At 37.9% G+C, this 13,026-nt stretch overlaps 1 protein-coding gene across 6 annotated transcripts in view; it reads right to left on the minus strand.

Moving 5' to 3' along the window:
• Positions 1-13,026, minus strand: part of DNMT3A (DNA methyltransferase 3 alpha) — a 142,645-nt gene that overhangs the window by 84,502 nt on the left and 45,117 nt on the right. For all 6 annotated transcript variants that reach the window (XM_074300062.1, XM_074300064.1, XM_074300059.1 and 3 more), the window contains one exon: positions 11,787-11,891. In XM_074300062.1, coding sequence (XP_074156163.1) covers positions 11,787-11,891 — 105 coding nt within the window. The remainder of the gene's footprint in view (positions 1-11,786; positions 11,892-13,026) is intronic.

A 13,026-nucleotide genomic window follows, 5' to 3' on the forward strand; every position in this document is an offset into this window, starting at 1 on the left:
GGGAACAAGGTTCTTCCTTTCCAGGAAGGTGCACTTCTTCCTTGTGAGAATTATGCCTCGAATGCCTTCCCCCAGGGAACTGTCTCTGGGATGCCACTACTTCCAAGATCCCATTGTAGTGATACCTTTCTCCCAGACTTGTCTTCCCTGAGACTTCCAAGGGAATAAGGGCAAGACTTTTGGGGAGATAGGCCATCCCTTCTCTGGCCTTGACTATAGGTACAGTCTGACTCTTTTCTGTGTGCCTAATTCTCCCCAGTCAAATCCCCAGAATTTGCTCCAGGCTCAGTAACAATAAATTCTCTATTCTGGTAATAGATACCACATAGAGAAGGAAGTAGGGTTAGTGCTAACTGGGTTATGTGGCTATGATGGCAAAGCCCTGCAGGACAGAAAATTCAGGAGAGAAAGAAGTTAAGTGAATGCTGTGATTATGAAAGATGAGGCTAGAAGAGAAAAGGGAAGGAAGAGCAGCTATGATAGGATGTGGTTAAGGTTAGTGAGAGACACTGCTGTGGTTGAATGCATGGTATCCCTGGCATGGTATCACCTGGGAGTGGAGCTTCTGGGATGAGTGGAACTCCTTGGGTTCATTGTCTCCTATATGGACTAATTAACTTTTGGCTTCAGGTCAGCTCAGCCTAAGCTCCAGAATTCCATACTTCCTCCTTTGACTTATTTTTAGCAAGTGGTGATCTCAGTATACTCCCATCAAACAAAAATAAACCTCTTGGAAATAAACAGAGTATAAATCTGAGATAGACAGATGGAAGGACAGACCCAAAGACAGACAGGATGTAAGTTCCTTGAGAACAGGCACTGTTGGGGATTTTGGTTATTGTTTCTCTAGCACCTAGTACAGTGCTTAACACATAGTAAGCACTTTAATACATGCTTGTTAAACAATTGGTAAATAGCTAGAAACTATTTTAGTTTTGGCTTCATATTCCTGGTATATGCCACAATGACTGGTACATAATAAAACTTTACTGATTTTAATCAAAGTTATTGAATGATGAGATAGATTGAAAACTCCATGAGGAGATAGATATAAAGGAAAGAAGGAAGGAAGGAAGGTAAGAAAAGAGAGAAAGGGAAAGAAAGAATAAGAGAAAAAGGAAGTAAGGGAGAGAGGAAAGAAGAAAAGGAGGGAAGGAAGAAGAAAGGAAACAATGTACAATGTAACACAAGCAAGCACTGCCAGAAACATTTTGCATTCATTATGCATTTGATTTCAAATTAATTTTTTGTTGTTACATTCAGAAACCTTTTGCTATAGATTAGGAAACTGAGACCCAGAGAAAGTAAGCAATTTGTCCTGGAACACACAGCTATTACATGTCAGAGTTGGAACTAGGACAAAAGTACCAAGTATCCTAGTCCAGTCTTCTTTCCAAATTACTTTTGAATATCCCCATAATCATTCATTACTATATTCAGCATTTATTAAGTTTACATAACAGTCACTTAGGCAGCCCAAGAAGAGCTAAAGGAAATATGTTGCAGAATCCACACACATTTACAATCTAATTGGAGAGATGAAAAATGTATATATGAAATAGCTAAAAATCCATGCCAGACATTATAAGGTTTCATGCCAGTATTACTAGTATAGGCAATGAGTGCTTCAGGAATTCTGAAAAGGGAATAATCCAGATGGGCTAAGCTGATAGGCACAGGCTTCATGAAATAGATGGATCTTGAGTTGTCCTTGGAGAATGGGTAGACCTGGCTCTAGAAAGAGGAAGCAGAAGGACATTGCAAGCTGGGGAAATAGCATGGTCAAAGGCACAGAGGAGGGAGGAGTCAATCCGTCTGGCTAGGGCAGAGGGTTTTTGCACTGGGGAATAGTAAGATCAAAGTTGAGATACAGAGTGAATTTGAACCATGGAGATCTTTAAATTTCAGGCTGAGTGGTTTGGAATCAAGGAAAAAGTAAGCTTCTTCAGGTCAAGAACTATGTCATTTTTATATTTGTATCTCCAGTGCCTATCACAATGGGATATGTTTAAGAAATGCTTGTTGATTGATTAATCACACTCTATCTTAAAGACATAGAGAGCCACGAATGCTTATTGAGTTGAGCATTAATGTGATCAAAGTGGTGCTTTCAGAAGAGTATTCTGGTAGTATGTTCAGACTAGAGTGGATTGGAAAAAGAATAGGCTATTGCAATGATCCAGATCAAGGTCCTATACCAAAGTAGTATCATGTGAGAATGGAAAGGAAGTCCATCTTTCAATAAAGCCTGGCATTTTAGCTATACTTCGTAATCTTACACTTTATAGTACAAAAGTGAGAGTTTTAGTTACTTTTCTAGAGCCATATAGTATATATCAGAGAAAGCATTTGTGCCCAGGTCTCCTGGCCAGCTCTCCAACCAGGTCTCTCACAAGAAGCCATTATGAAGGAAAAGTCAATAGACTGGGGATTGACTGGATGAATATATATATGGCTGACAGAAAGAGAAGAGTCTTAGATTAGAGAAAGATCCTGGCACTATTGAATAGGAAGTATAGAAACTGTTTCTTATATTGTTATGTATACATTATGACTTCAAGTAAAGGAAGTCACCTTTCTAAGGCACAGAAGTGATCTCTTCAATACCCTGCTAAATAACCTCTAGTGCTTTCCTATTACTTCTAAGATCAAATTCTAATTCTGTTTGGTATTTAAAGTTCTTCAGAATTTGGCCCCAACTCATCTTTTCATCCTGATTAGACATAATTTCCCTTTCTGTACTCTACAATCCAGACAAATGCATTTTTAATGATTGCTGTAGATGACATTCCTTTTTCCATCTCTGAGTGTGCACAACCAGGCTGTTCATTATTATGGAGATGAAAGAAAAAGTATATAGAGAATGGAACTTGGATATAGATTATCAAATTAATTCAACTCAACCAATTTCAATTAAGTTCTGTGCTGTTCTTTAAATCTGGGATACACTGTCTCCTTTACCTCAGCTCCTTAGAATCTCTAATTTCCTTTAAACTTCAACTCAAGTGACATCTTTTTTTTTAAATTTTATTTATAAAATTTTTTGACAGTATATATGCATGAGTAATTTTTTTATAACATTATCCCTTTTATTCATTTTTCCAAATTATCCCCTCCCTGTCTCTACTTCCTCCCCTTGATGACAGGCAATCCCATACATTTTACATGTGTTATAGTATAACCTAGATACAATATATGTGTGTAAATCCCATTTTCTTGTTGCACATTAAGTATTAGATTCCGAAGGTATAAGTAACCGGGTAGATAGACAGTAGTGCTAACAATTTACATTCACTTCCTAGTGTTCCTTCTCTGGGTGTAGTTGTTTCTGTCCATCATTGATCAACTGGAAGTGAGTTGGATCTTCTTTATGTTGAAGATATCCACTTCCATCAGAATACATCTTCATACAACATTGAAGTGTACAGAGATCTTCTGGTTCTATTCATTTCACTCAGCAACAGTTGATTTAAGTCTCTCCAAACCTCTCTGTATTCCTCCTGCTGGTCATTTCTTACAGAGCAATAATATTCCATAACCTTCATATATCATAATTTACCCAACCATTCTCCAACTGATGGCCATCCATTCATCTTCCATTTTCTAGCCACTACGAAAAGAGTTGCCACAAACATTTTGGCTCAAGTGACATCTTCTACAGTAGACCTTTCTTGATCCCCACTCCCTCTTGCTATAAATGTCTCTCCCCAATTACCATCTTGCATTTATTTCAGAATATATAAATTATAATATATTAATATAATGAGATATTATCATTCTATAAGAAATGTTGAGCAGGCTGATTTCAGAAAAGCCTGGAAAGACTTACATGATAGTGATGAGTGAAGTGAGTAGAACTAGGAGAACATTGTACACAGTAACAGTAAGATTATGTGATGATCCCTTGTGATAGACTTAGCTCTTTTCAGCAAAACAAGATAATTCCAATAGATTTGGGATAGAAAATAGTATGGGCCTCCAGAGAACTATGAAGACTATTTTCACCTTTTAAAAATTTTGTTTGCTTTTTCTTTCTTTTTGTTTCCCTTTTGTTCTGATTTTTCTTTTACAACATGAAAAAATATGTTTGTATATATATAACCTATATTGGATTGCTTGCCATCTTGAGGAGAGAGAATGTGGGAGAGGAAGAGTGAAAAGGAAATTTGGAACTCAAAATCTTACAAAGATGAATGTTGAGGATTATCTTTACATGTAATTGGAAAAATAAAAATAAAACACTGTTAAATTTTAAAAATTTAAAAAAGAATATATGTTATATACACTTATTTATGTACTTATTGTTTCTTCTAAAGAAGGGAGGGTTCTTGAGGGCAGGAATTATTTCAGTCTTTGCATATACTTTGCACAGTGCCCATTAATAAATGCTTAATGATTGACTGATCAAACAATTAAAATCTTTTTTCCCCACTTCCTACAGATTCTGAGCCTCTCCTTCCTTATTTACATCAGATATTTATAATAGTTTCTCATTCCTCCCTCTCTTCCCTCATCCCCAGATTTAGCCACTAGATGATATATTTTGATCTTGATTTTGCCTAGTAAATTAATTCCTATGACCGTGATTACAAAAAGAAGAAGCAGAAAGCCTCTATTTGGCTGAATTGGGAATGAGACAGGACTCATACTTATTTTAGAACCATAGATTTAGGCTGTCAAAGGGCCTTAGAAGACATTTAGCCTAGCCCTCCACTTTACAGATAAAGAAACTGAGACTGTGGTTTGCTCAAGGTCACAGAGATTAGAAGCATCAGAGATAATATCTGAACTGAGGTCCTATGACCTTTGAATCAGTACTCTTGCCACTGTACCATGCTGCCTTCTATCAATGAGGATGTTCTGCACACTGCTTCCTCTAAAGTGCTTTATGTCTTAACAGGTAGGATTTAGTCTGAGGTAGCCTAAGCTGCCTGAAGGATATGGGCTTAACCTGCTGACCTGACCTCAACCTTGAGTTTCAGAAGGACCAGTCTCTAGCAATATGCCCCCCATTTTCCTAAATTCCATAGACATCTCTCCAAGATACTGGTGGCTTGATATTAACTTATTTTCTATTTCTCTTGTTCTGTACTAGATAAGCCACACCAATCAGGTCCCATTTCTTCCTAACATATATTCACACATTCCACATTTATGGTATAAGATCACAGAAAAGATCAACATGTACAAGGATTGGGGTTAAGTGACTTGCCCAGGGTCACACAGCTAGGAAGTGTTAAGTGTCTGATAAGATTTGAACTCGGGTCCTCCTGAATTCAAGGCTGGTGCTCTATCCACTGCACCACCTAGCCCTATACCCCTACAAGGATTCTTAATTCTTAATTTGGCAGGCTTGTGAAGCTTATGTGCCTCTCACAAAAATGCTTTTAAATGAATAAAATACATAGGATCACAAAGGAAACCACTTATATTTGAAATACAGATTTAAAAAAAATTTTTTTTTAAATACCTAGACCTCAGGTTAAGAATCCCTGATGTAGTGCAACACTCTCATTAGAACTGACATCATTACTCAAAAATATTAGGTGATTTCCCAGAATCACAAAGCAGGATTTGAATCCAAGTCCACTTTCCCTATCCACCACCTATCTTTTGTTCTCTCTTGGCTTCCCTAGTGCCCAATCAGAACTTGATTGAAATCAGTAGAGTTGAATTAATTTGATAATCTATATCCAAGTTCTATTCTCCATATACTTTTTTCTTCCATCTCTACAATACCAACCCTGTTGTCTCTCAGTCTGTAACAAAAGGCCACTTCGGCCCTCCCCAAATTTTGAAGGGAGACTAAAATTGTTCTGTGGCCTCCATCTCTTTTGCTTTACTATTAGTAAGTGAATTTAATTCAAGAGAAACTGCCAGAAGAAGAACTCTAGCACTAGCCTAAAATGAACAATCTTTTTGGTTTTGGGTCTTTATGTTGGGAGAGAGCTTCCCTCTAATACTAAGCAAGTCATACACTGGGTGTGTGGGAGTTCTCATTAATCGATTCCTTGAGACTCTGGTGATTACAGCCTGATATTCAAATCAGATTTAAGTGGTTATTAGAAGAGATATAGCACTACCACCATTGAAATACACTTACTAAGTAAGCAGAATATGCAGATAGGCTGAATAATCTTTTAAAAAACATTTTAACATATCTGTCTCTGTCTGTCTCTCTGTCTCTGTCTCTCTGTCCGTGTCTCGCCCCCATCCTGCCCCCTGTCTTTGTCTCTCAACATTGCTTCCATTCCCAAATATATCCCTTTTCCTGCTCCTTCCCTACTCTATCCCACTTTGTCGGTTAAAAAAAAGAAAAGAAAAAGGAAGAAACGTTTAACAAAAAACTAACCAACACATTAACTGAGTCTGACATTCATTCTATGTGATGCTCCAATCCATGAGCTCCCACCTTTTTTAAGAAGGGAGGGAAATATATTGTCTCATTTCTTCTTGGATCAAGCTTAGTCATTTTAGTTTCAGATTGTCTATTTTCAGAGTGAGGTTTTATTTATTGTTGTTTTTTCTTTTGATTTTTCTGTTTCAAGGTTATCATCATATATCCCTGATTTTGCTAGTTTATTTTATATCCTAATTCACATAAGTCCTACCCTGTTTTGCTGAAGTCTTTAAAGGCTTCGTTTCCTATGGTATAGTAATATTCCATCCCATTCATGTATCACATATAGTTTAGCCTTTTCCTAATCAGTAATATCTACTTTGTTATCAGTTTTTGGCTATCACAAATGCAAAAATGCTATTATGCAGATAGTGGCTTTTTTTTTTTTTTTTAAACCTTCTTGGTATTTACAGTCAGCAGGGGATCAGGGTAAATTGTTAAGAAGGGATGAGGCTTAGCTCCCTCCAGCAGATGGATCCAACCCTAACTATAAATTCTTGGTAATTGCTGAGTATGGCCAACCCATTGATAATTGATGGAAGGAGGATCACTCAAGAGGATCAATGTTCTGAGAATGTAAACCTGGCAATTTGCTACCACTCTCTTAAAAGAGTCCCAGGTCCTTTGTATGGGTAAATGGTGATAAATTCCTGCCTATTAGGGATAAACATATACTCCCAAGCTCCTGGAGAAGTTCTTCATTTTCCCCCAGAGTTAGAACCATTAGTTCTGATGCAATTCCTCTCCTGAGATTTCACCTGCATTTTGTGAACCTCTTTGTTACAGACAATATGTATAAGTGCTACATAAATGTTAGTAGTACTGCTGGTGATAGTGGAAGTGGTATTAGTGGTAGAAGTAGTAGGAATAGCAATAGCTAGAGCAGCAGCAGCAGCAGCAGCAGTAGTAGTAGTAGTAGTAGTAGTAGTAGTGGTAGAAAGAACACTGGACCTGGAATCAAGAAGGAATGTGGTCCCATGGAAAAAGAATTATCTGAGTTAAAATCTTAACTCTGCCACTTTCTGGCTATGTGACCTTAGGCAAATTCCCTTAACCACTTGGCTAACCTCAGTTTTCTCATTTGTAAAATAATCTTGGTCTAGTTGATCTCAAGGGTCTTCTCTAATTCTAAGTCTATGATTCTCTTGGATTGCCTTTGAATCTCAGCTTTGATGTTTACTAGCAGTGTGAACTGGGCAAGTACTTCACTCTCTGAACCCCAATATGTAAAAGGATTATGTGGGTGTGGGTGTGAGGCAACATTGACATTGCCTATTCCCCAAGCTGTTTATGAGTGCTTTATCTTAAAATGCTAAAAAATCATAATAAATGTGAAATAGTATTTACATCATGGTTTTATTTGATTTCAGGAACCAGTAGGATTTTTAGTACCTCAGGATTTGATGTTACAACTTCCTTCCATAAATAGTTGTCCTGGTATATATACTAGATCTATGTGTTCTTTGAGAGGAGCAAAGAAATGGAAACAAGGTGCGGGCCTCTCCATTGAGCAAATGAAACAAAAATGTATTTTTTAATACTTGAATGTTATGGAATATAATTGTGCAGCAAAAATAACAAATATGAAGAATTCAAAGACATGTGGGAATATATGTGTGAACTGATAAAGAGAAGAATAAGAAGAACCAAGAAAACTATATACAAAATGACTACATAAATATAAAAGAAAAGATCATCAAAAAGTAGTTGAGTTGGAGCAGCTAAAAAATCAGCAAAGTTCATTAATGTATCATTAATGATATATATAATATCTCCCTCTCCAGAGCACAGAGACAGAGAACAATCAGGTCAGGATGTGATACATTGTTAGATCATTGTATCAAGTGTTTTTGCTTAATTGTTTTTCTTTGTTACAAGGGAGGGGAGAGACATGAAAGGGGAGAGAGGGAGAGGAGTGCATTTCTAGAAATTACAGAAAAACTAAAGATATCAATAAAACTTAAAAAAAAAAAAACCTCAAAAAAAACAAGAAAGCTTCATTTCCTTAGTTACTAGCCTTGCATTTTCTCAGCTTCATAGGCCAGATGATGGCTTCCTTGTTCAAGTCTTAGCTGAGACATCCTCCCTCCCCTGCTGATCTCCCCCTCATCCCTCCAGTTCCCTCCAGCAAAGTCAGATGCTGTAGCATCACTGCTGCTGACACAGGCATAGTCAGGGCATGAGAGGAGAATTAAAAAAAGCAGCTCAGGCTTCTAAGGCCAGAACCCTGCAGACATCTTATCCCGGCAGGTAATTTATAGTGCTCTTTCTGATGGTTTCTTCTACTTTATTATTATAATTTTTTATATAATAAGAGCACATTAACATTATCCCCACATGTGCCAGGCTCCCACTAAGTACTTAAGGAAGTCACTTTCCCTTTCCCCTCCTATTTTAATCTATGAGAATGTCATCACACCAGAACACTCAGCACTGAGCTTCCTCTGAATCCCAACCTCTCTCATTGGTAACCTAAAGCTCCTTTTGCCTTTTCTTTCTGCATTTCAGCCTAGACACCAGAAGTCATTCGTGCCTCCTCTCCCCTAGTTTTAAGGCCACTGGATAATTCCCCAATTTTCCACTCTGTGGATGTATCTGTGCACACATATGTATACTCACACATGTATTTATAATGGCTTAGAAACCTAGCCTTCTGTTTTTATATGCAACCCTAGGAAGATTAAAAAAAACCCTCTAAAATACATCTGTGATCTCATCCATTTGGATGTTGCCTCCAATGAGGTAAATCACAAGCTAGCCAAGAGAAAGCAAAAAAGCCTCTAGCATAACGGATGGACCCCCTTGGAGAAAAGTTATAGAAGAATGTGGACAGGAATCACACAGCATGAGATGGGCAAGCATATAGAGGCCGTGATCCAGGCAGGTTATCCTTGGAAAAGTGGGACAGTAGCAAGATAGTTGCATATGGAGTCAGAAGACTTGGGCTAGTATCCTTGCTTTACCAGAGATTACCTGAGTGATCTTGCTCAAGTCACTTCTCTGTGGGTCTTGGTTTTTGTAAGAAAAAAAAAGGGGGGCATTGGACCAGATAGCTGATTTTTCTGGAAGAAAAGTACTTTCCATCTCTAAATCCAGAGATCAGTATCCATAATATCCATAGACACAAAGCTCCTAGACAGAGTCCTCTTTATTTGATAGAATGTCAGAGCTAGAAAGAGCCTTAGAATTAATGTGGCTCAATCCCTTCAGGCAGTCAGCCAAGAAGCATTTATTAAATGCTTGTTATTTACTATTGTTGTTGTTTGACCCTTCTTGGAGAGGACCTCATTGAAGAGATGATGCCATGAGAGGCAAGTGAATTGGATTTAAATGAGGGAGGGCTGTGCAAGGCCACCTGCCCCACCTTTCCTTCCAGAGACATCTGAAGCTAGTGGCCAGATACAGATTAGGATGACTAGAAATGGCCCTGGATGAAATGGGAGACCTTGGCCTTTTTAAGCTAAGGTCTTCAACAGGTCTCAGTTGACTGAGGCAACACTCCTTCAGTGATTCAAGCTAGGTAGCAATTGAGGCACAGAATCTCCTCTTTCACCTAGTCAAAAAAAACAAAAACAAAAACAAAAACAAAAACAAAAACAACAAATAAACCCAAAAGCTAAATAAATAAATGAATCTGGGAGGAGAAGACTCTCAGGGCTAAGTGCTGGGATTAAAAAGAAAGGCAAAAACAGTACCTTTCCTCAAAGAGCTTTTATTCTAAGGGAGATTTCTCTCATTTTACAAGAAACTGAGATTGTCACTTGTTCAAGACAGAAAATGTAGAGCCAGGATACAGATACAGGTTTTTTGATTTCCAGGTCAGTCTGATTTCAGACAATGGCCATTCTACTATTTCATCTGACCCAAGAAGAAGCTGTCACTGGTCCCATTTTATCTATCTATAAACTATCCAGTACCTCTGAAGGTGGGTGGTACTTCATGTTCTATATCTGTTTAAAAAATAAAAAGGGAAAATGAATATAATTCCCACACAAAGGACAATGGATATCTTTGGAAGATTTATTTGGAAGATTTGAAATATTCTCTTCCTGTAGGATTATAGAATTTTATACTTAGAGCTGGTAAGAACCTTTCAACACCACCTAATCCATTCCTCTCATTTTATTTTTATTTTTTCCGTAGGTCATCCAAAAATTATAAATTCAACTGAAAGGAAAATAAACAAATGCAAAATTTATTTCCCAACATGTCTTCAGTGATCTTGTCTTATCATCCATGGCAGTGGAACCAATTACATTTGGACTACATCTCAGCAACCAAAAAGAAAAAAGTGACTTTTAAAAAGATGAAGTCAAGAACCAACCCAATCATTTAAAAACTCAATAAACAGTGGTTCAAAAAGGATGGCAACTTAATAACTATTATACAACATAATAATTTTCTTTTTTAAAAATATTTTTATCCCTAATATCTGGCACATAGTAAGCCCTTGAAAATGCTTGTTTGATTGAGTGGGTGACAGGATAGAAAGACCAGAGGATAAGAATCAGAAGCTCTGTGTTCAAATCTTAGTCTCATCTTGGTCTCACTAACCATATTATCTTGAGCTAAATGACCTCATTTAGTTTTTAAAAGCTTTGGCTCCCTCATCTATAAAATGGGACTAATACTTACAAGACCTCCTTAAAGAATTCTTGTGAAGCTCAAAGATAATAGAAGTAAAAGTGCTTAGTTAATTTCTAAGCACTATCATCAATCAATCAATCCCCAAGCATTTATTTAAACATATATTATGTGCTAGGTTTTGGACACAAATATGCAAATGAAACAATTTCTACTCTAAGGAAGGCAACAAAACATATATGCATATACAGAATACATAGAAAGAGAATAAATACAAAATCATTACATTAAAGATGGTTTGGGAAAGAGGGCATTAGCAGTTGGAGGGATTAGAAAAGCACCTCTATAGAAGTTTGAAGAGAAAGAAAGCATGAATGACTTGGATGAAAGGAGAGGACATTGGAAAAGGCCTCCTGGATGAGGTGATGATGCCTGAGGGATGGGATTCATTTTATAAAGCACTATAAGTAAGAAGGAGAACATTCCAGGCCTGGGAGACTGAGCTGCCTAGAATATAGAAAAACATGACTTCCCTATTTGGTCCTAGACTTTTTCAATGGGTCTAAAGGCATTGGAGATACACAATCTGTCAACTTTTCCAAAACATTGTCCTGTACCAATCCTCTTTTCTTGAATCTCTTTTGATCAGTTTTCACCCCAGAACACAAATGTCAGGATGATGTGGGACAGGGAACCCTTGAGCTGTTTTAACTCTGTTTTCTCCCCAGAATTCCCAGCACATCTGTTTTCACCTTAGGGTTTTCCCTGGCTCAGGAGCTGGACTGAATCCAAGGGCACTCACCAGTGGGTGCTTCCGCTTCCGGCCAGGCCGTCCCACCTTCCTCATGGGAGTGCTGGAATCTTGTCGCTCCTCCTTGCCCTTCGGCTCCTCCAGCTCTTCTTCCTCCTGTGGGCACAGATATAAACTGCTCAGCTAGGGTGTGGGAGGCCCAAAGCAAGGGAAGCCCAAAGACTGAGAAGATGACTTGGGAAATCTTTCTCCTAATTATCAGGCTCACTTAACACTGGTTGGCCACAAACCACCCCACAAAGCACTTTTGACTCATCCAGTCACCAAAGACTAGCCTTGGCTCATCTCTAGTGATAACAATGGAGAAACAGAGAAAGGCCTTCTGGGTCAAAAACCTCCAGGGGTTGCCTTTTCCCTCTGGATAAAATACACACTTTGCTGACATTTAAATCCTTTCACAACCTGACTCCAACCCACCTTACTCATCACTCCTCTTCATGTCCTCTACTTTTCAGCAAAGCTAGCTTACCTGCTGTTCTTCCCACAATATTCTATCTCTCATCTTTCTGCCATTGCAGGCTGACCTCCAAGACTGCAATGCCCTTGCTCCAAATTGCCACTCTTTAGAATCTCTTGTTTGTTTGTTATTGTTGTTTTTACTTTTTTTTTTTAAACTCAGATCATGTTCTATCTTCTACATGAAGCCTTTCTTAATGTCCCCAGCTGTTCTTACTCTCTCCCCCTTAATTACTCTGAATTTGTTTTGTATACATTTTTTTAATGAGAATATGTTGTTTCTCCTTTTAGAATGTCAACCAGTCAACAAACAATTGGTAAGCATCTATAGGGTAAACCCTGCCCTCAAGGAGCTTACTGTGAAATGAAGACGATGTATTACAACTACACACAAACAAGCTATGTTCAGGATGAACTGTAGATTATCCACAGTGGGAAAGTACTAGAATTTAAGCAAATTGGAAAAGGCTTCCTATAGAAAATGGGATATTAGCTGGGATTTGAAGACAGAGATGAAGTGAGAGAATTCCAGGCATGAGGGGAAGATAGGGAGACAGATCTTGTGGGAGATTGAAAACATTAAATGCAAAGTATGAGGGGAAGGAGGGTGCAAGGAAATTGGAGAGATGGGGAGGGGGGAAACAGGGTTATGAAAGTTTTTTTTTTTTTTTTTTTTTTATGGTAACTTTGTATTTTTTCAAATACATGCAAAGATAGTTTTTTTTGGTCATGTTCCAAGTTTTTCTCCCTCGCTTTAGACCCCAAGCAATCCAAT

The sequence above is a fragment of the Sminthopsis crassicaudata genome, chromosome 3 (assembly GCF_048593235.1).
Source record: "Sminthopsis crassicaudata isolate SCR6 chromosome 3, ASM4859323v1, whole genome shotgun sequence".
NCBI lineage: Eukaryota > Metazoa > Chordata > Mammalia > Dasyuromorphia > Dasyuridae > Sminthopsis > Sminthopsis crassicaudata.